Source organism: Hylobates moloch, unplaced genomic scaffold (assembly GCF_009828535.3).
Source record: "Hylobates moloch isolate HMO894 unplaced genomic scaffold, HMol_V3 SCAFFOLD_6, whole genome shotgun sequence".
NCBI classification, from domain to species: Eukaryota; Metazoa; Chordata; class Mammalia; order Primates; family Hylobatidae; genus Hylobates; species Hylobates moloch.
This window is the reverse complement of record NW_026652281.1, coordinates 108,131,232-108,153,882: the sequence shown is the minus strand read 5'-3', so window position 1 is coordinate 108,153,882 and position 22,651 is coordinate 108,131,232. Positions and strand designations below refer to the sequence as shown.

Genomic DNA, 22,651 nt, shown 5'->3' with positions numbered 1-22,651 from the left:
GTCAGGAGGCTGAGGCAGGAGAATCTCTTGAACCTGGGCAGTGAAGGCTGCAATGAGCCGAGATCGTGCCACTGCACTTCAGCATGGGCAACAGAGCGAGACTCCATCTCAAAAAAAAAAAAAAAGTTTTCCAATAGCTAAATCAAGTACCAAAAAAGACTTATTTTCCTTTAGGATTCACCTCAGTTGAAACAGCCACATTCCAAGAGGTCAATAGCTACATGCAGCTACTGGTTACCATAATGAACACAGCATCTAACAAATAAAATGCAATTAAAGAGTGGCTGCAGGCTGGGCATGGTGTCTCACGCCTGTAATCCCAGCACTCTGGGAAGCCAAGGCAGGTGGATCACCTGAAGTCAGGAGTTTGAGACCAGCCTGGCCAACACGGTAAAACCCCATCTCTACTAAAAATACAAATATTAGCTGGGCATGGTGGCAGGCGCCTGTAATCCCAGCTACTCAGGAGGCTGAGGCAAGAGAATCGCTTGAACCTGGGAGGCAGAGGATGCAGTGAGTCAAGATTGTGCCATTGTACTCTAGCCTGAGTGACAAGAGCAAAACCCCGTCTCAAAAAAAGTGGGCCGGGCATGGTGGCTCACGCCTGTAATCCCAGCACTTTGGGAGGCCAAGGCGGGCAGATCACGAGGTTAGGAGATCGAGACCACCCTGGCTAACACGGTGAAACTCCGTCTCTACTAAAAATACAAAAAAATTAGCCAGGCATGGTGGCAGGCGCCTGTAGTCCCAGCTACTAGGGAGGCTGAGGAAGGAGAATGGCGTGAACTCAGGAGGTGGAGCTTGCAGTGAGCCGAGATCACACCACTGCACTCCAACCTGGGCAACAGCGTGAGATTCCATCTCAAAAAAGAAAAAAGTGGCTATTATTAAACACTAAATGAAAATGGCACTGTGACCATATGTGCAGGTGACAAAATCTAGATATGAACCTTTTACAGGCATATTATAAAGGTAATTCCAACGGGTGGGGTACCAAATTACTGATATGAACAAGATGGTGACTCATTCAAACAGAGGAAACAGAATAAGAACTTAAAATTATGATTCCCCGTCCCATTCAGAAAAATATTTTATGATGAAATTTTAGCAGTTTTCTCGAGCATTTACACTTTCTAAGAATTAATTTTTTTTTTTTTTTTTTTTTTGAGACAGAGTCTCGTTCTGTCGCCCAGGCTGGAGTGCAGTGGCGCAATCTCGGCTCACTGCAAGCTCCGCCTCCCAGGTTCACACCATTCTCCTGCCTCAGCCTCTCCGAGTAGCTGGGACTACAGGCGCCCGCCACCAAGCCCGGCTAATTTTTTTGTATTTTTAGTAGAGATGGGGTTTCACCGTGGTCTCTATCTCCTGACCTCGTGATCCGCCCGCCTCAGTCTCCCAAAGTGCTGGGATTACAAGCGTGAGCCACTGCGCCTGGCCAGAATTAAATATTTTATCAAATAATTAAATCCCAAAATATCTTCAAATGCCACCTAACCTTAAAAGCACATTCTATTTAAACATATTAAAGAAATGAATCTTAGAAAACATAGAGAGATTTTTTACAAAATGAAATATCCCCCAAAGTCTTAAATCTACTCTGATTCCAAATTCAAGAATTTGCCCTTAGTCCGGGCACTGTGGCTTACACCTATAATGACAGCACTTTGGGAGGTTGAAGCCCAAAGATCACTTGAGCCCAGGAGTTCAACACCAGCCAGGGCAATGTGGCAAAAACCCAACTCAACAATTTTTTTTTTTTTTTTTTTTTTTTGTTTTGAGAAAGAGTCTCACTCTGTCGCCAGGCTGGAGTGCAGTGGCACGATCTCAGCTCATTGCAACCTCTACCTCCCGGGTTCAAGCGATTCTCCTGCTTCAGCCTCCTGAGTAGCTGGGACTACAGGTGTGCACCACCATGCCCAGCTAATTTTTGTATTTTTAGTAGAGATGGGGTTCCACCATGGTGACCAGGATAGTCTCAATCTCTTGACCTCATGATCCACCCACCTCGGCCTCCCAAAGTGCTGGGTTTACAGGCGTGAGCCACCATGCCCAGCCCAAATTTTTTTCTTTAATTAGCTGACCGGGCATAGTAGTGCATGCCTATAATCTCAGTACTTTGAGAGGCCAAGACACGTGGACTGCTTGAGCTCAAGAATTCAAAATGAGCCTGAGCAACACAGCAAAGCCCTGTTTCTACAAAAAAACACAAAAATTAGCCAGGTGTGGTTCCCAGAAGGTTGAGGCTGCAGCGAGCCCAGTAGAAAGTAAGCTTGAGGTGTCCACTGCACACTCCAGCCTGGGCAACAGAGTGAGATCCCATCTCAAAAAATTAGCTAAGGCCGGGCGCAGTGGCTCACTCCTGTAATCCCAGCACTTTAGGAGGCCGAGATGGACAGATAACGAGGTCAGGAATTCGAGACCAGCCTGGTCAATATGGTAACACTCCGTCTCTACTAAAAATACAAAAATTAGCCAGGTGTGGTGGCACACACCTGTAGTCCCAGCTACTCAGGAGGCTGAGGCAGAAGAATCTTTTGAACCCAGTAGGTGGAGGTTGAAGTGAGCGGAGATCACGCCACTGGACTCCAGCCTGGGCAACACAGCGAGACTCTGTCTCAAAAAAAAAAAAAAAATTAGCTGGGTGTGGTGCCATGCACCTGCAGTCCTAGTGACTCGAGAGGCTGAGGCAGGAGGAGAACTTGAGCCCAGCAGGTTGAGGCGACAGTGAGCCACCACAGAGCCACAGCATGGGCCACAGAGCAAGACCCTGCCTCTAAAAACAACAAAAAAAGAATATGCTCTTAAAGAACTTCCTTGGGAATATGTAAATGTACTGCTTCCAAAATGTTAATAACGGTTATCGCTGACGAATTAAGAGTCTTCTCCCTCACAAGACTTTTTTATAGCCCTATTTCTAATATATCAGATTTCTGTAAATCTAACCTAATACTTAAAATCAATCAACCAATCAACAAGAACACGTGGGCATCTATTGGCTTTATACTATGACACACACTATATGGATAACCACCTGGATCAATTTTTGATGCGGTAAAGCTTATTACTGAAACATCGGAGCCTCAGGGTTTCATTCCACTCCTAACACTCTACGAATGAAATATGAAATATATTTCAAAGAACGTATATTTTTAGAAACTATTCATGTGAAACAGAAGAATGCTATTATGACATTAATTCTGTCCCAAACCAAATATATGAATATATTGATGAGCCGGCAGTTGCTTCTGCCTGGCCCCTTTTCTTTTGATCCAGTCCCCTTTCCTCTGATACTAACACATCAATTTTTCTTTGGGAAACTAATGGACTCCCACTCTTGATCATGTATTTCTAAAGATGTTGACCCCACTCCAAACCCCAAGATGAGCATAAAACCCAAGTCAGTCTGATAAGATTAAATCCCAGTACTTTTTTGTTTTAACTTGGGGGCAGGAGATCTCCTTCCACTGAAATTACTGACCTAAACAGAAAATAAGCTGATGACTATCTTTCCTGATAGTGTTGCACATTCTTTCTTTCAATTGGGCAGTCTGTTCCTTAGAGAGACTATTTAGCATATAATACAATTCTTAAATTATTAAAATAAAATTTAATAGCATTAATATGAAATAAAAAATAACCCACTATTTCCTTTTCTGTAACTAAATCCCACTTATGACAATATAAACATGGAAAGAAGAAAGGATTTATCATTGAGACTGTCATTCTAAAAGCCCAGACTGGACATATTAGATAGTAACCATTTGTGCATGGGAGAGAATCAGCAGCCAGATCTGCTCTAGTTACAGCAATCAAGGCACAAAGTAATTAGAACAAAATAGACGCCACCAATTGGCAACCACCTAATTTCCTTAACTTAAAAACATATTGTGAACTTCTCCACACAACATTGTGCCCAGAGAAAGTAATTAAGAAGACATTTAGCATGCTTTTAAAAAAAAAGAAAACCAAATAGGATCTTACTCTATTAACCAGGCTGGAGTACAGTGGTGCAATCATAGCTCACTGAGGCCTTAAAACTCCTGGGGCACAAGCAATCCTCTTGACTTAGCTTCCTGAGTAGCTGGGACTAAAGGCATGCTCTACCACAGCACACTTTTTTTTTTTAAGAGCAGGGTCTCACTATGTTGCCCAGGCTGATCTCAAACTCCTGGCCTCAAGTGATTCTCCCATTTCAGTGTCCCAAGTAACTGGGATTACAAGCAAAAGCCACCATGTCCAGCAAGAAACATTTTCTTAAATATTCATTATAGTCCAGGTACTCTGGCAGAACAACCACACAATCCTGGTCAATCTTTAAGCAAGCTAGTTGCCACCATCAAAACATTCTCTCATCCGTATAATGAGACTCCCAATGGAAAGGATAACTGATAGCAATATCATGCCTTTCCAGGTCTGCGGCTTGCTCTCTCAATCTTACCCTCAGTCCCACAATGATCAGACTACAAGGCCATCAAAAGTACCTCCCCACCAGAAAAAGATGGACAATCCCTGAGCAACAGTGTCAAAGAATACCCTTGCTGCATGTCTCAGCCCAGCCTACCTGTCCAAAGTGAGCAGGGTAGCCCAGCATGTGCATATACAGTAATTTTGCCACATTCCGACATCGGTATGTATTGTCTTCTTCTCTAAAAGATGACCGGATTGCAGCACATTCTTTCTGGATCATTTCTCGTTCTTCAGCTTGGGTTCGGGCTGTCCGGATGGTCCGGATCAGCTCCCGCAATCTGATGGGGGCTGGCATCCTCTGGATATGGAAAGACATTAAATAGAGATGTTCACATTTTTTACTACCAAAGCTATTCACACAACTTCCCATTTAAATTTTTGACTAGTTTTTAAGAATTCAAGACTTGCCAAATCCAGCTTAGCTAAGCTAAACAAAGCGTGCTAAGCTTCCGCAAAGCTATTATATACAGACCTCTCAACTCTGTACATTTCTGGAAAGGCTACAAACAAAAATGGTTAAGTATTAAATTAAGCAAAATAAGACAAAGAATACACCAAATATGTAAAGTCTATCACTAATATCAAAATATCTCAGAAACTAATACAACTCAAATCTTTACTCAATCCTTAACGTAATAAGGAAAGGCCTATGCCTAACCTTAGAAAAGATAGACATTATCTGTTCAACTGCTGTTAAACACAACATAGCTCAACAAAAATAAATATGGTCATAATCATAGCTCAACTCAACAAAATATGAGGGGTTAAGAGAGAAGACCAATTGTCAGATTAAAACACATTCAATAAACTGTAATCATCCCAGTACACTGCATGTATACTTTGAAAATGTGATGAGGAAAACATAAACTAACCTCAGAAAATAAGGCTATTAGTGTCATGAGTATCTTTTAAAAGTAAAAAAAAATATGTTAATAAAGGACATACAACAGCCTAAATAATTGTTAAAAAACAAACAAACAAAAAAAATATGCACTACCTAATTTCAAGAATTACTACAAAGCTATAGTAATCAGGGAAATGTGGAACTAACTGAATTTAAGAATAGACTGAAGCAGGCCAGGCACGGTGGCTCACGCCTGTAATCCCAGCACTTTGGGAGGCCGAGGTGGGCGGATCACCTGAGGTCGGGAGTTCGAGACCAGCCTGACCAACATGGAGAAACCCCATCTCTACTAAAAATACAAAATTAGCCGGCCATGGTGGCACATGCCTGTAATCCCAGCTACTCAGGAGAATTGCTTGAACCCAGGAGGTGGAGGTTTCAGTGAGCCAAGATCACATCATTGCCCTCTAGCCTGAGCAACAAGAGTGAAACTCCATCTCAAAAAAAAAAAAAAAAGAATAGACTGAAACAAAACTGAAAGTTTAGGAATAAACCCACACAATTATGCACAAGTGATTTTTAACAAAGAGGCCAAAGTTATTCAATAGGAGCAAGATAGTCTTTCAACGAATGGTGCTGGCAACTATCTCTCTCCATGGGGGGAAAAAATTAACCTCAATCCTAACCACACACAATACACAAAAATTAACTAAAAATGGATCACAAACCTAAAAGTCAAAGCTAAAACTAAAAATCTTCCAGAAGAAAACACAGAGGAAAATCTTTGCAAACAGGTTAAACAGAGAGACTTCACACACAACCACAAAGTATAAAAGAAAAACTTAATAACTGTACCCTATCAAAGTTTAAAATTTTTGCTCTTCAAAAGACATCATTATGAAAATAGGGCACACCAGCCGGGCACAGTGGCTCACACCTTTAATGCCGCACTTTGGGAGGCCGACGCAGGCAGATCACCTGAGGTCAGAAGTTCGAAACCAGCCTGGCCAACATTGCAAAACCCTGCCTCTACAAAAAATACAAAAATTAGCTGGGCGTGGTGGCACACACCTGTAGTCTCAGCTAATTGGGATACTGAGGCAGGAGGATTGCTTGAGCCTGGGAGGCAAGACTGCAGTGAGCCAAGATCACACCACTGCAATCCAGCCTGGGAAACAGAGCAAGACTGTCTCAAAAAAAACAAACAGAATAACAACAACAACAAAAAAAATCCTCACAGAACTGTAAAACAATAAGCCAGAAGAGTCAATTTTACCATGTTAACTTTAAAGAGTTTATTTTAAAGTAAACAAAAAAGCCCTTGAACTAAACAATGAAGACCTATTTGATCAGTTATAGAATATATACCTGAGAAAATTACTAGTTGTTCTAACCTGCTTAAAGGCATATTTAACCACTCAAGTAACAAAACATTATTGTAAAATCTTGTGAAGAATGTTGTATGTAGATAGGGAAACTCTGTCTCTACAAATAATTTTTAAAAAAAGTTAGCCAAACATAGTGGCACACGACTACTGTCCCAGCTACTCAGGAGACTGAGGCAAGAGGACAACCTGAACCCTGGAGGCTGAGGCTGCAGTAAGCTGTGACACTGCATCCTGGGTGACAGAGTGAGACCCTGTTGCAAAAAAAAAAAAAAGTTGTGTGTAATGGGTGTATTAAGATATGGTCATACGGCTGGGCCTACAAAAGCTAACACTAAACTGTCTTTTTTTTTTTTTTTTTGGCAGAGTTTCGCTCGTTGCCCAGGCTGGAGTGCAATGGCGCACACCGCAACCTCCACCTCCTGGGTTTAAGCACTTCTCCTGCCTCAGCCTCCCAAGTAGCTGGTATTACAGGCATGCACCACCATGCTTGGCTAATTCTTGTATTTTTAGTAGAGACGGGGTGTCACCATGTTGGTCTGGTTGGTCTTGAACTCCTGACCTCAGGTGATCCACCCGCCTTGGCCTCCCAAAGTGCTGAGATTACAGGTGTGAGCCACCGCGCCAGGCCAACACTAAACTCTTATACATGGGATGGCTGAAGGTAGTCTCACCTCAAAAATGAAGTCATTTTCGGAGTCAATAAACTAGAGACGAGAACTATGGGGGATGGAAGGCTAAAAAAGGTTCTATTGGCCGGGCGCGGTGGCTCACGCTTGTAATCCCAGCACTTTGGGAGGCCGAGGCGGGCGGATCACGAGGTCAGGAGATCGAGACCACGGTGAAACCCCGTCTCTACTAAAAACACAAAAAATTAGCCGGGCGTGGTGGCGGGCGCCTGTAGTCCCAGCTACTCGGAGAGGCTGAGGCAGGAGAATGGCGTGAACCCGGGAGGCGGAGCTTGCAGTGAGCAGAGATCGCGCCACTGCACTCCAGCCTGGGCGACAGAGCGAGACTCCGTCTCAAAAAAAAAAAAAAAAAGGGTTCTATTAATCTGAACCATAAAGGTGTCAAGATGTCTAGACGGGAGTTTCTGTATGGCGGGTTGAAAGACCATGCCCTCCAAACACAGGCAGGTCAAAAAAGCCACCTGTTAAGCTATGAACCTTTTGGCATTCTAAACTGGTAAAATCAGACTGAAAGAGAAGATAATGCTTAATATATGTGGAGAAGGGCAATGACAAATCTTCAGGAACTTTTACTTATTTCTACCCTAGATATATAAGAAAGTCTATTCTGAAAATCCCAGCCCTTTCCAACCCTAAAAAACAAAGAAATGTGAGTCCGTATTTTGGCCAAAGCACTGAAAGGAAGGAAGCACACCACAGGAACCAAGCACTGGAAGTAACAAGAAGTTAAAGAATTACAAGTGAGGAGGCTGGGTGCAGTGGCTCACACCTGTAATTCTTGCACTTTGCGAGCATTGAGGTGGGTGTATCACCTGAGGTCAGGAGTTCGAGACCAGCCTGGCCAACATGGCAAAACCCCGTCTCTACTAAAGATAGAAAAAATAGCCAGGCGTGGTGGCGCACACCTGTGATCCCAGCTACTATGGAGACTGAGGCAGGAGAATTGCTTTAACCTGGGAAGTGGAGATTACAGTGAGCCAAGATTGCATCACTGCACTCCAGCCAGGGTGACAGCGCAAGACTCTGTCAAAAAGAAAGAAAAAAAAAAGAATTACAAGTGAGGCTGGGCACGGTGGCTCACACTTGCAATCACAGCACTCTGGGACACAGACGCGAGCAGATCGCTTTAGCCCAAGAGTTCAAGAATAGCCTGGGCGACATGCCGAAACCCTGTCTCTACAAAACAAACAAAATGAGCCAGGCATGGTGGCATGCACCTGTGGTCCCAGCTACTTGGGAGGCTGAGGTGGGAGGATGACCTGACCCTAGGAGTGAGGCTGCAGTGAGCTGAGATCAGGCCACTGTACTCCAGCCTGGGGGATGGCACAAGACCCTGTCTCAAAAAACACAAAAAGCAAACAAACAAAAGAAATAACAATAATAAACTCCAACCTTTTTTTAAAAAAGTCCTGAACACAGTAATGAAACTATACAGAACATAGCTGAGAATCCAAAAACACATTTTTATTATCTCAAGCAGCCAATATAGAGAGTGACATATCAACACACTAAAACATCTACTTTACTCCAAATAGAGGTCCTCATTCAGCCTGTTCTGGAATAGAAGCTACAAATCAGAAAACTGTTAAGGGAAAGAGGGGAGGAGGGTGGACCCAGGAGATAGAAACTGCTTTAGAAAAGGACATCTATGATATTTAAAAATGTCACCCAACACCAAGGGAGGAAACAAAAGCAGCAACAAAAACAAACAAACAAATAAAAACTTACGCCGGGCGCGGTGGCTCACGCCTGTAATCCCAGCACTTTGGGAGGCCGAGGAGGGCGGATCACAAGGTCAAGAGATCGAGACCATCCTGGCTAACGCAGTGAAACCCCGTCTCTACTAAAAATACAAAAAATTAGCCGGGCGAGATGGCGGGCGCCTGTAGTCCCAGCTACTCGGGAGGCTGAGGCAGGAGAATGGCGTGAACCCCGGGGGGCGGAGACTGCAGTGAGCCGAGATCGCGCCACTGCACTCCAGCTGGGGCGACAGCGAGACTCTGTCTCAAAAAAAAAAGAAAAAAATAAAAATAAATAAATAAATAAAAACTTACATACAGCAGAAACAAGCATTTTTAAAACAGTCTGGAGCTACTTACTGTGTAACCAAAAAGTAGCCAACTCCCACTAAGGTCCTAAGAGCACCAATAAATTATAAACAGTACCACAATGTAGTTTTTGTTGTTGTTTTTTGCTTTCTTTTTGAGACAGGGTCTCACTCTGCCACCCAGGCTGGAGTGCAGTGGCGCAATCTCGGCTCACTGCAGCCTCTGCCTCCTTGGCTCAAGCGATCCTCCCACCTCAGCTCCCCAAGTAGCTGGGACTACAGGCGCAAGCCAGCACGCCAGGCTAATTTTTGTATTTTTTGCAGAGATGAGGTTTCATCATGTTGCCCAGGCTGGTCTTGAACTCCTGAGCTCAAGCGATCCACCCGCCTTGGCCTCCCAAAGTCCTGGGATTACAGGCGTGAGCAACCACACCTGGACCATAATGTGGTTTTATAAAAAGACCTTGATTCTCCAAGAAGTGGTTAAAATAAGATTAACATTTAACATTCAATTCACAGGGAAAAAACATGAATACAAAATTATATCTGTATTATAACCAACTTCTAAAAATTTTACAGTTCAGGTAACATCTGCCCTTACTAATTTAACTACCTGACCCGTCAAAGACTGAGAAAGGTATGTTAAAGTCTACCACTATGATTGTTTCCAACATTTAGTATTTCAATGGTTTCACTCTACGCTTAAGTGTTCCCTATTTTATATTCATTATGGCTTGTACACTCTAACAAAATAAAATGTCCCTCTTTGTCCTGTTTTTTTTAAAGCAAATAATAAAAACTTCTCTTAAAACAAGGATAGAAAGGGAACACAAAAATAATTAAAAGTCTGACTTAAGGGACACGGATTATAGATTAACGTGTTTCAGTTTTTATTAACAGTTATATGATAAATAATGATAAAAACAAAGGAAAAAAGGAAACATAAAATTCATTTTAGAAAAATTTCTATCCAAAATGGTTAAGCAAAATTGGGTTTTGGAGCTTAAACTAAATAAGATTACTTTATATGCCCAAAGAATCAAAATTATAAACTAAAGGAAAAAAAATTTAAATAGAAGAAGAAAAAAAAAATGTGTACATGTTTCAATTCCCCTAAAATTTATGGCCAAAATGGGGAAGATGACTATTTTCCAACACCTTCACAAATCCCTTTAAGTATAAAGATTTTTCTCATACAGCAATACCATTCTCAGGCCATGAGAAGTACCTTTTTTTTTTTTTTTTTTACTTTGAAATGCCTATTTTTCCCACGAAATACAAGCTCCCTAAGGCTAGATCTTCATTTGCCTTGTTCACTCTTGTATCCCCCTATAAGAATACAAACTTGATAAATACTATATTTATTAAATCCTAAATGCTAAAATATCTTTAAAAAAAATTGAATTGTCCTTTCCAAAGCACACAAAATAAAGGTACACCAGCTGCTCACCAACAGCTACGGAAAAAGGGTGTCAGAACTCAACCCAGTTCTCTCTTCTACCCTGCCCAGATAACGTTCTCCCTGCTTCAGAACTCACACTGCCCGCTGTGCACTTTCAGCTACTGATAGCCAACCATCAAGGACACAACCAAAAAGCTGGAGCTTCTGCAGCTATGTGGTCAGTCTTCCCCTAATAGACTTCAAGTTATTTGAGCTCTAAATCTAAAAACAAAATTCTAAAACTTAACTTTTCAACATGAAAATCACCTATTTTTCTATCCAACAAAGATTGTACTTGAACAAGTCTTTCTGGCTAAACAATAAGAAAAGACCCAAGCAAATAAACGAGACCTCAATTAACTTCACCACTGACTACTGTGTCAGTCACAGACTTTAAGTCTGGCTGAGAATGTTCAAGGGATGTAAGTTAACATCAGGCAAAACCCTCTAAAGAAGTTACCATGCTAGGCCGGGCGCGGTGGCTCACGCCTGTAATCCCAGCACTTTGGGAGGCCGAGGCGGGCGGATCACGAGGTCAGGAGATCAAGACCACGGTGAAACCCCGTCTCTACAAAATATACAAAAAATTAGCCAGGCATGGTGGCAGGCACCTGTAGTCCCAGCTACTTGGAGAGGCTGAGGCAGGAGAATGGCGTGAACCCGGGAGGCGGAGCTTGCAGTGAGCCAAGATTGTGCCACTGCACTCCAGCCTGGGTGACAGAGCGAGACTCCGTCTCAAAAAAAAAAGAAGTTACCATGCTTTCCCTCTTGCATTCTCCAGATGGCGTATATTTTTATATTATGGGCCATACAGAACCCCTATTTCAGATTTTTATTTCATGTGTATATCTGAGTTGCTTTAACGCATTTACAACCTGCAAAATACTATGACTAGAATGTGACACGAGGAAAGCTTAAATCAAATCAACTGATTGTATTATGCTTCAATCAGACTTTTACTTTACAATACATCTTAGATATTCTGGCTATCATTACACTGACCTAGCCTAGCTAGTTTTCTCACTGCCTGTGTTTTTGTGGTTTTCTTTCTTTTGAGGGGAGTAGAGGGGTGCATACCTATTTCCCCTATATGAAGAAATGTGTTCACAGAAGGGAAATGGTCTACAGAGTGAATAAACGGAAAAGACCAGAGTTAGAACTTCACTGTTTGAATAGGAGAGATTAAATCTGGGGATAGGCCAGGTGTGGTGGCTCGTGCCTGTAATCCCAGCACTTTGGGAGGCCAAGGCAGGTAGACTGCTCAAGTCCAGGAGTTCAAGACCGGCCTGAGCAACATGGCGACATCCAGTCTCTACTAAAAACACAAAAATTAGTTGGGTGTGGTGGCGCATGTGTCTGTAGTCCCAGCTATTCAGGAGGCTGATGTGGGAGGATCACTTGAGCCAAGGGGACAGGGGTTGCAGTGAGCTGAGATCGAATCATCCAGCCTGGGTTGCGGAGTGAGACCATCTCAAAAATAATAATAATGATAAAATGAAATAAATCTGGGGATAAGTATTCTGGTCATCAGAGAGGCAAACACCATTGTAAGACAAGCATAATTCTTTGATCAGGTTTCACCATGGCCTAAAATGATGAAACACTCAAGACCAACTTTATATGATCTGCTTTCAGGCTCACAGTGCAACTTTCTGATTATTAAATACTTCCTTAAGCGCCTCAACTCCCAAGTACCTCCATACAAGGAATAGTGTCCTGTGGAATGCAGGCACAGGTAATTCAGGAGAAAAGCATATCCCCCCCGTTGTGTATTACAATACTACAGTATTATTATAACTTACAAATCAGTGTGTTTGACTGGTCTCGATCACCCCTAGGAGATGAACTACTGAAATGGAATTTCTGGATCTTCAAGGCTAAAGAATAGGCTGTGGAATGTAGGATCACATTGAGATACCACCCCACCCTGTCTAGGCAGCCAGCTGGCATCCCTCTAAGAGGACTTAAGTTCAATTCTCCCTAAATTGTCACAGTAATTACAGGAATCTTATTTTATGCTTAATTATCCATAACCAAAATTCACCAGAACTGAGATCTAAAAAGCAGATGTCTATAAATGCAAACATGCCTACTGAACAATTCAACAGCACCAAGATGCATAAAAAGCAGACTGGGCACAGTGGCTCAGGCCTGTAATCCCAGCATTCTGGGAGGCCGAGGAGGGCAGATTGCTTGATTCCAGGAGTTCAAGACCAGCCTAGGCAACACAGCAAGACCCTGACTCTTAAAAAAAATTTTATATATATACATATATGTATATAAGCATGAAAAGCAATAAAGGCCAAGTAAACAATGATCGCTAAACAAGACAAACATCTAATCTGACACTAATGAAATAAAAAAAATTTTCATTCTCCCAACCATAATCTTATTAGCAAAACCATACTAAAGTACTCTCAATTCAAGAAGTATCATCAAATTCTCAAAACAAAAATTTGGCTTAAAGAAATGACCCAAAGGGTATAATTAATGTTGAAGGAGGTCAAGATGGCCGAATAGGAACAGCTCCGGTCTCCAGCTCCCAGCCCCAGCGACACAGAAGACGGATGATTTCTGCATTTCTGCTTGAGGTACCGGTTTCATCTCACTAGGGAGTGCCTAACAGTGGGTGCAGGACAGTCGGTGAAGCGCACTGTGCGCGAGCCGAAGCAGGGCGAGGCATTACCTCACTCGGGAAGTGCAAGGGGTCAGGGAGTTCCCTTTCCTAGTCAAAGAAAGGGGAAACAGACGGCACCTGGAATATCGGGTCAGTCCCACCCCAATACTGCGCTTTTCCAACGGGCCTGGAAAACGGCACACTAGGAGATTGTGTCCCGCACCTGGCTCGGAGGGTCCTGTGCCCACGGAGTCTCGCTGATTGCTAGCACAGCAGTCTGAGATCAAGCTGCAAGGCGGCAGAGAGGCTGGGGGAGGGGCGCCCGCCATTGCCCAGGCTTGCTTAGGTAAACAAAGCAGCCAGGAAGCTCGAACTGGGTGGAGCCCACCACAGCTCAAGGAGGCCTGCCTGCCTCTATAGGCTCCACCTCTGGGGGCAGGGCACAGACAAACAAAAACTCAGCAAGAACCTGCACAGACTTAAATGTCCCTGTCTGACTGACAGCTTTGAAGAGAGTAGTGGTTCTCCCAGCATGCAGCTGGAGATCTGAGAACGGACAGACTGCCTCCTAAAGTGGGTCCCTCACCCCTGAGCAGCCAAACTGGGAGGCACCCCCCTAGTAGGGACAGACTGACACCTCATTCAACCGGGTACTCCTTTGAGACAAAACTTTCAGAGGAACTATCAGACAGCTGAATTTGTGGTCTCACGAAAATCCGCTGTTCTGCAGCCACCGCTGCTGACACCCAGCCAAACAGGGTCTGGAGTGGACCTCTAGTAAACTCCAACAGACCTGCAGCTGAGGGTCCTGTCTGGTAGAAGGAAAACTAACAAACAGAAAGGACATCCACACCAAAAACCCATCTGTACATCACCATCATCAAAGACCAAAAGTAGATAAAACCACAAAGATGGGGAAAAAACAGAACACAAAAACTGGAAACTCTAAAAAACAGAGCACCTCTCCTCCTCCAAAGGAACGCAGTTCCTCACCAGCAACGGAACAAAGCTGGATGGAGGATGACTTTGATGAGTTGAGAGAAGAAGGCTTCAGACGATCAAACTACTCTGAGCTACGAGAGGAAATTCAAAACAATAGCAAAGAAGTTAAAAACTTTGAAAAAATATTAGAAGAATGGATAACTAGAATAACCAATGGAGAAAAGGGCTTAAAGGAGCTGATGGAGCTGAAAGCCAAGTTTCGAGAACTACGCGAAGATTGCAGAAGCCTCAGTAGCAGATGCGATCAACTGGAAGAAAGGGTATCAGTGATGGAAGATGAAATGAATGAAATGAAGAGACAAGGGAAGTTTAGAGAAAAAAGAATAAAAAGAAATGAACAAAGCCTCCGAGAAATTTGGGACTATGTGAAAAGACCAAACCTACGTCTGATTGGTGTACCTGAAAATGATGGGGAGAATGGAACCAAGTTGGAAAACACTCTGCAAGATATTATCCAGGAGAACTTCCCCAATCTAGCAAGGCAGGCCAGCATTCAGATTCAGGAAATACAGAGAACGCCACAAAGATACTCCTCGAGAAGGGCAACTCCAAGACACATAATTGTCAGATTCACCAAAGTTGAAATGAAGGAAAAAATGTTAAGGGCAGCCAGAGAGAAAGGTCGGGTTACCCACAAAGGGAAGCCCATCAGACTAACAGCTGATCTCTCAGCAGAAACTATACAAGCCAGAAGAGAGTGGGGGCCGATATTCAACATTCTTAAAGAAAAGAATTTTCAACCCAGAATTTGCTATCCCGCCAAACTAAGCTTCATAAGTGAAGGAGAAATAAAATACTTTACAGACAAGCAAACGCTGAGTGATTTTGTCACCACCAGGCCTGCCCTAAAAGAGCTCCTGAAGGAAGCACTAAACATGGAAAGGAACAACCGGTTCCAGCCACTGCAAAAACATGCCAAATTGTAAAGACCATCGAGGCTAGGAAGAAACAATAGCAACTAACGAGCAAAATAACCAACTAACATCATAATGACAGGATCAGATTCACACATAACAATATTAACGTTAAATGTAAATGGGCTAAATGCTCCAATCAAAAGACACAGACTGGCAAACTGGATAAGGAGTCAGGACCCATCAGTGTGCTGTATTCAGGAAACCCATCTCACGTGCAGAGACACACATAGACTCAAAATAAAGGGATGGAGGAAGATCTATCAAGCAACTGGAAAACAAAAAAAGGCAGGGGTTGCAATCCTAGTCTCTGATAAAATAGACTTTAAACCAACAAAGATCAAAAGAGACAAAGAAGGCCATTACATAATGGTAAAGGGATCAATTCAACAAGAAGAGCTAACTATCCTAAATATATATGCACCCAACACAGGAGCACCCAGATTCATAAAGCAAGTCCTCAGTGACCTACAAAGGGACTTAAACTCCCACACAATAATAATGGGAGATTTTAACACCCCACTGTCAACATTAGACAGATCAACGAGACAGAAAGTTAACAAGGATATCCAGGAATTGAACTCAGCTCTACATAAAGTGGACCTAATAGACATCTACAGAACTCTCCACCCCAAGTCAACAGAATATACATTTTTTTCAGCACCACACCACACTTATTCCAAAATTGACCACATAGTTGGAAGTAAAGCTCTCCTCAGCAAATGTAAAAGAACAGAAATTATAACAAACTGTCTCTCAGACCACAGTGCAATCAAACTAGAACTCAGGATTAAGAAATTCACTCAAAACCGCTCAACTACATGGAAACTGAACAACCTGCTCCTGAATGACTATTGGGTACATAATGAAATGAAGGCAGAAATAAAGATGTTCTTTGAAACCAACGAGAACAAAGATACAACATATCAGAATCTCTGGGACACATTCAAAGCAGTGTGTAGAGGGAAATTTATAGCACTAAATGCCCACAAGAGAAAGCAGGAAAGATCCAAAATTGACACCCTAACATCACAATTAAAAGAACTAGAAAAGCAAGAGCAAACACATTCAAAAGCTAGCAGAAGGCTAGAAATAACTAAAATCAGAGCAGAACTGAAGGAAATAGAGACACAAAAAACCCTTCAAAAAATTAATGAATCCAGGAGCTGGTTTTTTGAAAAGATCAACAAAATTGATGGACTGCTAGCAAGACTAATAAAGAAGAAAAGAGAGAAGAATCAAATAGATGCAATAAAAAACGAAAAAGGGGATATCACCACCGATCCCACAGAAATACAATCTACCATCAGAGAATACTACAAACACCTCTATGCAAATAAACTAGAAAATCTAGAAGAAATGGATAAATTCCTTGACAAATACACCCTCCCAAGACTAAACCAGGAAGAAGTTGAATCTCTGAATAGACCAATAACAGGTTCTGAAATTGTGGCAATAATCAATAGCTTACCAACCAAAAAGAGTCCAGGACCTGACGGATTCACAGCTGAATTCTACCAGAGGTACAAGGAGGAACTGGTACCACTCCTTCTGAAACTATTCCAATCGATAGAAAAAGAGGGAATCCTCCCTAACACATTTTATGAAGCCAGCATCGTCCTGATACCAAAACCTGGCAGAGACATAACCAAAAAAGAGAATTTCAGACCAATATCCTTGATGAACATTGATGCAAAAATCCTCAATAAAATACTGGCAAACCGAATCCAGCAGCACATCAAAAAGCTTATCCACCATGATCAAGTGGGCTTCATCCCTGGGATGCAAGGCTGGTTCAACATACGCAAATCAATAAATGTAATCCAGCATATAAACAGAACCAAAGACAAAAACCACATGATTATCTCAATAGATGCAGAAAAGGCCTTTGACAAAATTCAACAACCCTTCATGCTAAAAACTCTCAATAAACTAGGTATTGATGGGACGTATCTCAAGATAATAAGAGCTATCTATGACAAACCCACAGCCAATATCATACTGAATGGGCAAAAACTGGAAGCATTCCCTCTGAAAACTGGCACAAGACAGGGATGCCCTCTCTCACCGCTCCTATTCAACATAGTGCTGGAAGTTCTGGCCAGAGCAATCAGGCAGGAGAAGGAAATAAAGGGTATTCAACTAGGAAAAGAGGAAGTCAAATTGTCCCTGTTTGCAGATGACATGATTGTATATCTAGAAAACCCCACTGTCTCAGCCCAAAATCTCCTTAAGCTGATTAGCAACTTCAGCAAAGTCTCAGGATACAAAATTAATGTACAAAAATCACAAGCATTCTTGTACACCAATAACAGACAAACAGAGAGCCAAATCATGAGTGAACTCCCATTCACAATTGCTTCAAAGAGAATAAAATACCTAGGAATCCAACTTACAAGGGATGTGAAGGACCTCTTCAAGGAGAACTACAAACCACTGCTCAATGAAATAAAAGAGGATACAAACAAATGGAAGAACATTCCATGCTCATGGGTTGGAAAAATCAATATCGTGAAAATGGCCATACTGCCCAAGGTCATTTATAGATTCAATGCCATCCCCATCAAGCTACCAATGACTTTCTTCACAGAATTGGAAAAAACTACTTTAAAGTTCATATGGAACCAAAAAAGAGCCCGCATCGCCAAGTCAATCCTAAGCCAAAAGAACAAAGCTGGAGGCATCACGCTACCTGACTTCAAACTATACTACAAGGCTACAGTAACCAAAACAGCATGGTACTGGTACCACAACAGAGACATAGATCAATGGAACAGAACAGAGCCCTCAGAAATGACGCCGCATAGCTACAACTATCTGATCTTTGACAAACCTGACAAAAACAAGAAATGGGGAAAGGATTCCCTATTTAATAAATGGTGCTGGGAAAACTGGCTAGCCATATGTAGAAAGCTGAAACTGGATCCCTTCCTTACACCTTATACAAAAATTAATTCAAGATGGATTAAAGACTTATATGTTAGACCTAAAACCATTAAAATCCTACAAGAAAACCTAGGCAATACCATTCAGGACATAGGCGTGGGCAAGGACTTCATGTCTAAAACACCAAAAGCAATGGCAACAAAAGCCAAAATCGACAAATGGGATCTCATTAAACTAAAGAGCTTCTGCACAGCAAAAGAAACTATCATCAGAGTGAACAGGCAACCTACAGAATGGGAGAAAATTTTTGCAACCTACTCATCTGACAAAGGGCTAATATCCAGAATCTACAATGAACTCAAACAAATTTACAAGAAAAAAACAAACAACCCCATCAAAAAGTGGGCAGAGGACATGAACAGACACTTCTCAAAAGAAGACATTTATGCAGCCAAAAAACACATGAAGAAATGCTCATCATCACTGGCCATCAGAGAAATGCAAATCAAAACCACAGTGAGATACCATCTCACACCAGTTAGAATGGCCATCATTAAAAAATCAGGAAACAACAGGTGCTGGAGAGGATGTGGAGAAATAGGAACACTTTTACACTGTTGGTGGGACTGTAAACTAGTTCAACCATTGTGGAAGTCAGTGTGGCGATTCCTCAGGGATCTCGAACTAGAAATACCATTTGACCCAGCCATCCCATTACTGGGTATATACCCAAAGGACTATAAATCATGCTGCTATAAAGACACATGCACACGTATGTTTATTGCGGCACTATTCACAATAGCAAAGACTTGGAACCAACCCAAATGTCCAACAACAATAGACTGGATTAAGAAAATGTGGCACATATACACCATGGAATACTATGCAGCCATAAAAAATGATGAGTTCGTGTCCTTTGTAGGGACATGGATGAAACTGGAAAACATCATTCTCAGTAAACTATCGCAAGGACAAAAAACCAAACACCGCATGTTCTCACTCATAGGTGGGAATTGAACAATGAGAACTCATGGACACAGGAAGGGGAACATCACACTCCGGGGACTGTTGTGGGTTGGGGGGAGGGGGGAAGGACAGCATTAGGAGATACACCTAATGCTAAATGACGAGTTAATGGGTGCAGGAAATCAACATGGCACATGGATACATATGTAACAAACCTGCACATTGTGCACATGTACCCTAAAACCCTAAAGTATAATAAAAAAAATAAAAATAAAAAATAAAAAAATAATAAAAAAATAATAAAAAAATAAAATAGACACTAAAAAAAAAAAATGTTGAAGGAGGTTATCTGATGTAAATATAGATGCCTTTTTAACTTCTATACATAGTCTGCTATCTTTCAAGTAACGAGCATGTAAAACTTGGAATAAAACTTGCTTTGAAAAAAATCAAATTAACAAAAACGTATAAACAAAGCAACTGTAAACTTTCAAACCTAGTAAGGTGTCATTCATTCCAGAAAAACTTATCTGAGGGTACTCTTCCCTAGGATGACAAGCAGAAACATTAGAAAGTTACTTAATATAGCCGGGCACGGTGGCTCACCCCTGTAATCCCAGCACTCTGGGAGGCTGAGGTGGGCAGATCACGAGGTCAGGAGTTCAAGACCAGCCTGACCAACATGGTGAAACCCCATCTCTACTAAAAATACAAAAATTAGCCGGGTGTGGTGGCACACGCCTGTGACCCCAGCTACGCAGGAGAATCACTTGAACTCAGGAGGCAGGGGTTGCAATGAGCTGAGATTGTGCCACTGCACTCCAGTCTGGGCGACAGAGCAAGATGCCGTCTCAAAAAAAAAAAGTAACTTAATACTAAGATGACAAATTTTCCCTAGCATATTCTTCATGAATCCAAGTTCTATTAATTCTGGATACACAAGGAGAGTGGGGGAGTTGTCCAAAGAAAATTAAAGATGGTATAATATTTACTTTTAATTGACGTATCTGATATTAACTAGTTAGAAGTGGAGAGTAAACAGTCCCATTGACAATAGTGTCAAAATAAAATACATAGGAATAAATTTAGTAAGAAAGGTATAGGAACTATACGAAAAAAACTTCGAAATCTATAAAATATTTGTTGAAAGACCTAAAAGAAACTTGAACAAACAGACACACACTACAGCAAGGAAAAATTATCATCAAAAACTGTTAAGGCTGGGTGCGGTGGCTCACGCCAGTAATCCCAACACTTTAGAGGCCAACGTGGGAGGATCACTTGAGGCCATGAGTTAGAAACCAGCCTGGGCAACAGAGTGAGACTGTGTCTCTACAAAAAAAAAAAATCTGCCTCCCAGATTCAAGCAATTCTCCTGCCTTAGCCTACCAAGTAGCCAGGACTATAGGCGCGTGCCACCACGCTCGGCTAATTTTTTGTATTTTTAGTAGAGACAGGGTTTCACCTTGTTGGCTAGGATGATCTCAGTCTCCTGACCTCGTGATCCGCCAGCCTCGGCCTCCCAAAGTGCTGGGATTACAGGCATGAGCCACTGCACCCAGCTGGAATGGACTCTTCTAAGACAGTTTCAGAAACCAAAGAGGAAAAGAGGGATATATATAATTACCTGAAAATGTCTGTGACATAAATAAGGTTAAAAGATAAATGAGGCCAGGCGCAGTGCGGTGGCTCATGCCTGTAATCCCAGCGCTTTGGAAGGCCGAGGCAGGCAGATCACCTGAGGTCAGGAGTTTGAGACCAGCCTGGCCAATATGGCGAATCTCTGTTTCTACTAAAAGTACAAAAATTAGCCGGGCATGGTGGCGGGCACCTGTAATCCCAGCTACCCAGGAGGCTGAGGCAGGAGAATCGCCTGAATCCAGGAGGCGGAGGCTGCAGTGAGCCGAGATCACACCACTGCACTCTAGCCTAGGCGACAAGGGCAAGACTCCGTCTCCAAAAAAAAAGGATAAATGAAAGACAAGAAAAATACACGTGCCATATAACAAAGAATTCACATTCCATAAGCGCTCCTACAGGAGACAAAAAAAGAGAAAGAAAAATGAACCAAGGACATGAGCAGACAATTCTCGATAAAGGAAATCCAATGGCCATCACATGTATCAAATAAGGCTAGCCCCAGTAACAGGGAAGTTAAAATTAAGACAAACTGCATGACCCATTTATCATCCAGCAGACTAGTAAAAATTAAACTATGTATTTACACCCAGTGGTTTCATGATATGGAGAAGTCACTGCTATTTGGGATGAAAATTATGATAACCTATTTAGAGAGTAATCTAGCAATAATAATACTTAAAATGTATTTCTCTGTTAACCCAGAATTCCCCCTTTGGAGACTCTACAGAAATAAAAGCATCAGCAAATAAGGTGGCATGTACAAGGATATTTATTGTAGCACTTTGTTAAGTGGCAAAAATCTAGAAATGATCTAAATGCCCACGGGAAAATAACAAATTATGGTACATCCATGCTATAAGACACAATAGGACTATTTAAAGAAACAAGATAGAATTATATTTACTGTGGGCTGAGTGCAGTGGCTCATACCTGTAATCTCAGCACTTTGGGAGGCCGCGGCAGGCAGACTGCTCAAGTCCAGGAGTTGAGACCAGCCTGAGCAATATAGCTATATCTCATCTCTTATTAAAAAAATAATAGGCTGGGAGAGGTGGCTCACGCCTGTAATCCCAGCACTTTGGGAGGCCGAGGTGGGCGGATCACAAAGTCAGGAGATCAAGACCATCCTGGCTAACATGGTGAAACCCAATTCTACTAAAAATACAAAAAATTAGCCGGGTGTGGTGTCAGGCGCCTGTAGTCCCAGCTACTCGGGAGGCTGATGCAGAATGGCGTGAACCCAGGAGGCGGAGCATGCAGTGAGCCGAGACTGTGCCACTGCACTCCAGCCTGGGTGACACAGCAAGGTTCCGTCTTAAATAATAATAATAATAACAATAATAAATTATATTGGCTGGGTGCGATGGCTCACGCCTGTAATCCCAGCACTTTGGGGGGCTGATGCAGGCAGATTGCTCAAGCCCAGGAGTTCGAGATCAGCCCAAGCAACATAGCAAAATCTCATCTTTTAAAAAAATAATAATGAATTATATTGCCGGGCGCGGTGGCTCCCGCCTGTAATCCCAGCACTTTGGGAGGCCGAGGCAGGTGGATCACGAGGTCAGGAGATTGAGACCATCCTGGCTAACATGGCAAAACTCCGTCTCTACTAAAAAAAAAATACAAAAAATTAGCCAGGTGTGGTGGTGGGCACCTGTAGTCCCAGCTACTCGGGAGGCTGAGGCAGGAGAATGGCGTGAACCCAGGAGGCGGAGCTTGCAGTGAGCCGAGACCGCGCCACTGCACTCTAGC

At 42.4% G+C, this 22,651-nt stretch overlaps 1 protein-coding gene across 4 annotated transcripts in view; it reads right to left on the bottom strand.

Annotated features, from left to right (window-relative positions):
• AP1G1 (adaptor related protein complex 1 subunit gamma 1) overlaps positions 1–22,651 on the bottom strand; it is a 110,977-nt gene that overhangs the window by 53,966 nt on the left and 34,360 nt on the right. For all 4 annotated transcript variants that reach the window (XM_058441177.1, XM_058441176.1, XM_032157825.2 and 1 more), the window contains exon 2: positions 4,562–4,765. In XM_058441177.1, coding sequence (XP_058297160.1) covers positions 4,562–4,762 — 201 coding nt within the window. In that variant the 5' untranslated portion in view covers positions 4,763–4,765. The remainder of the gene's footprint in view (positions 1–4,561; positions 4,766–22,651) is intronic.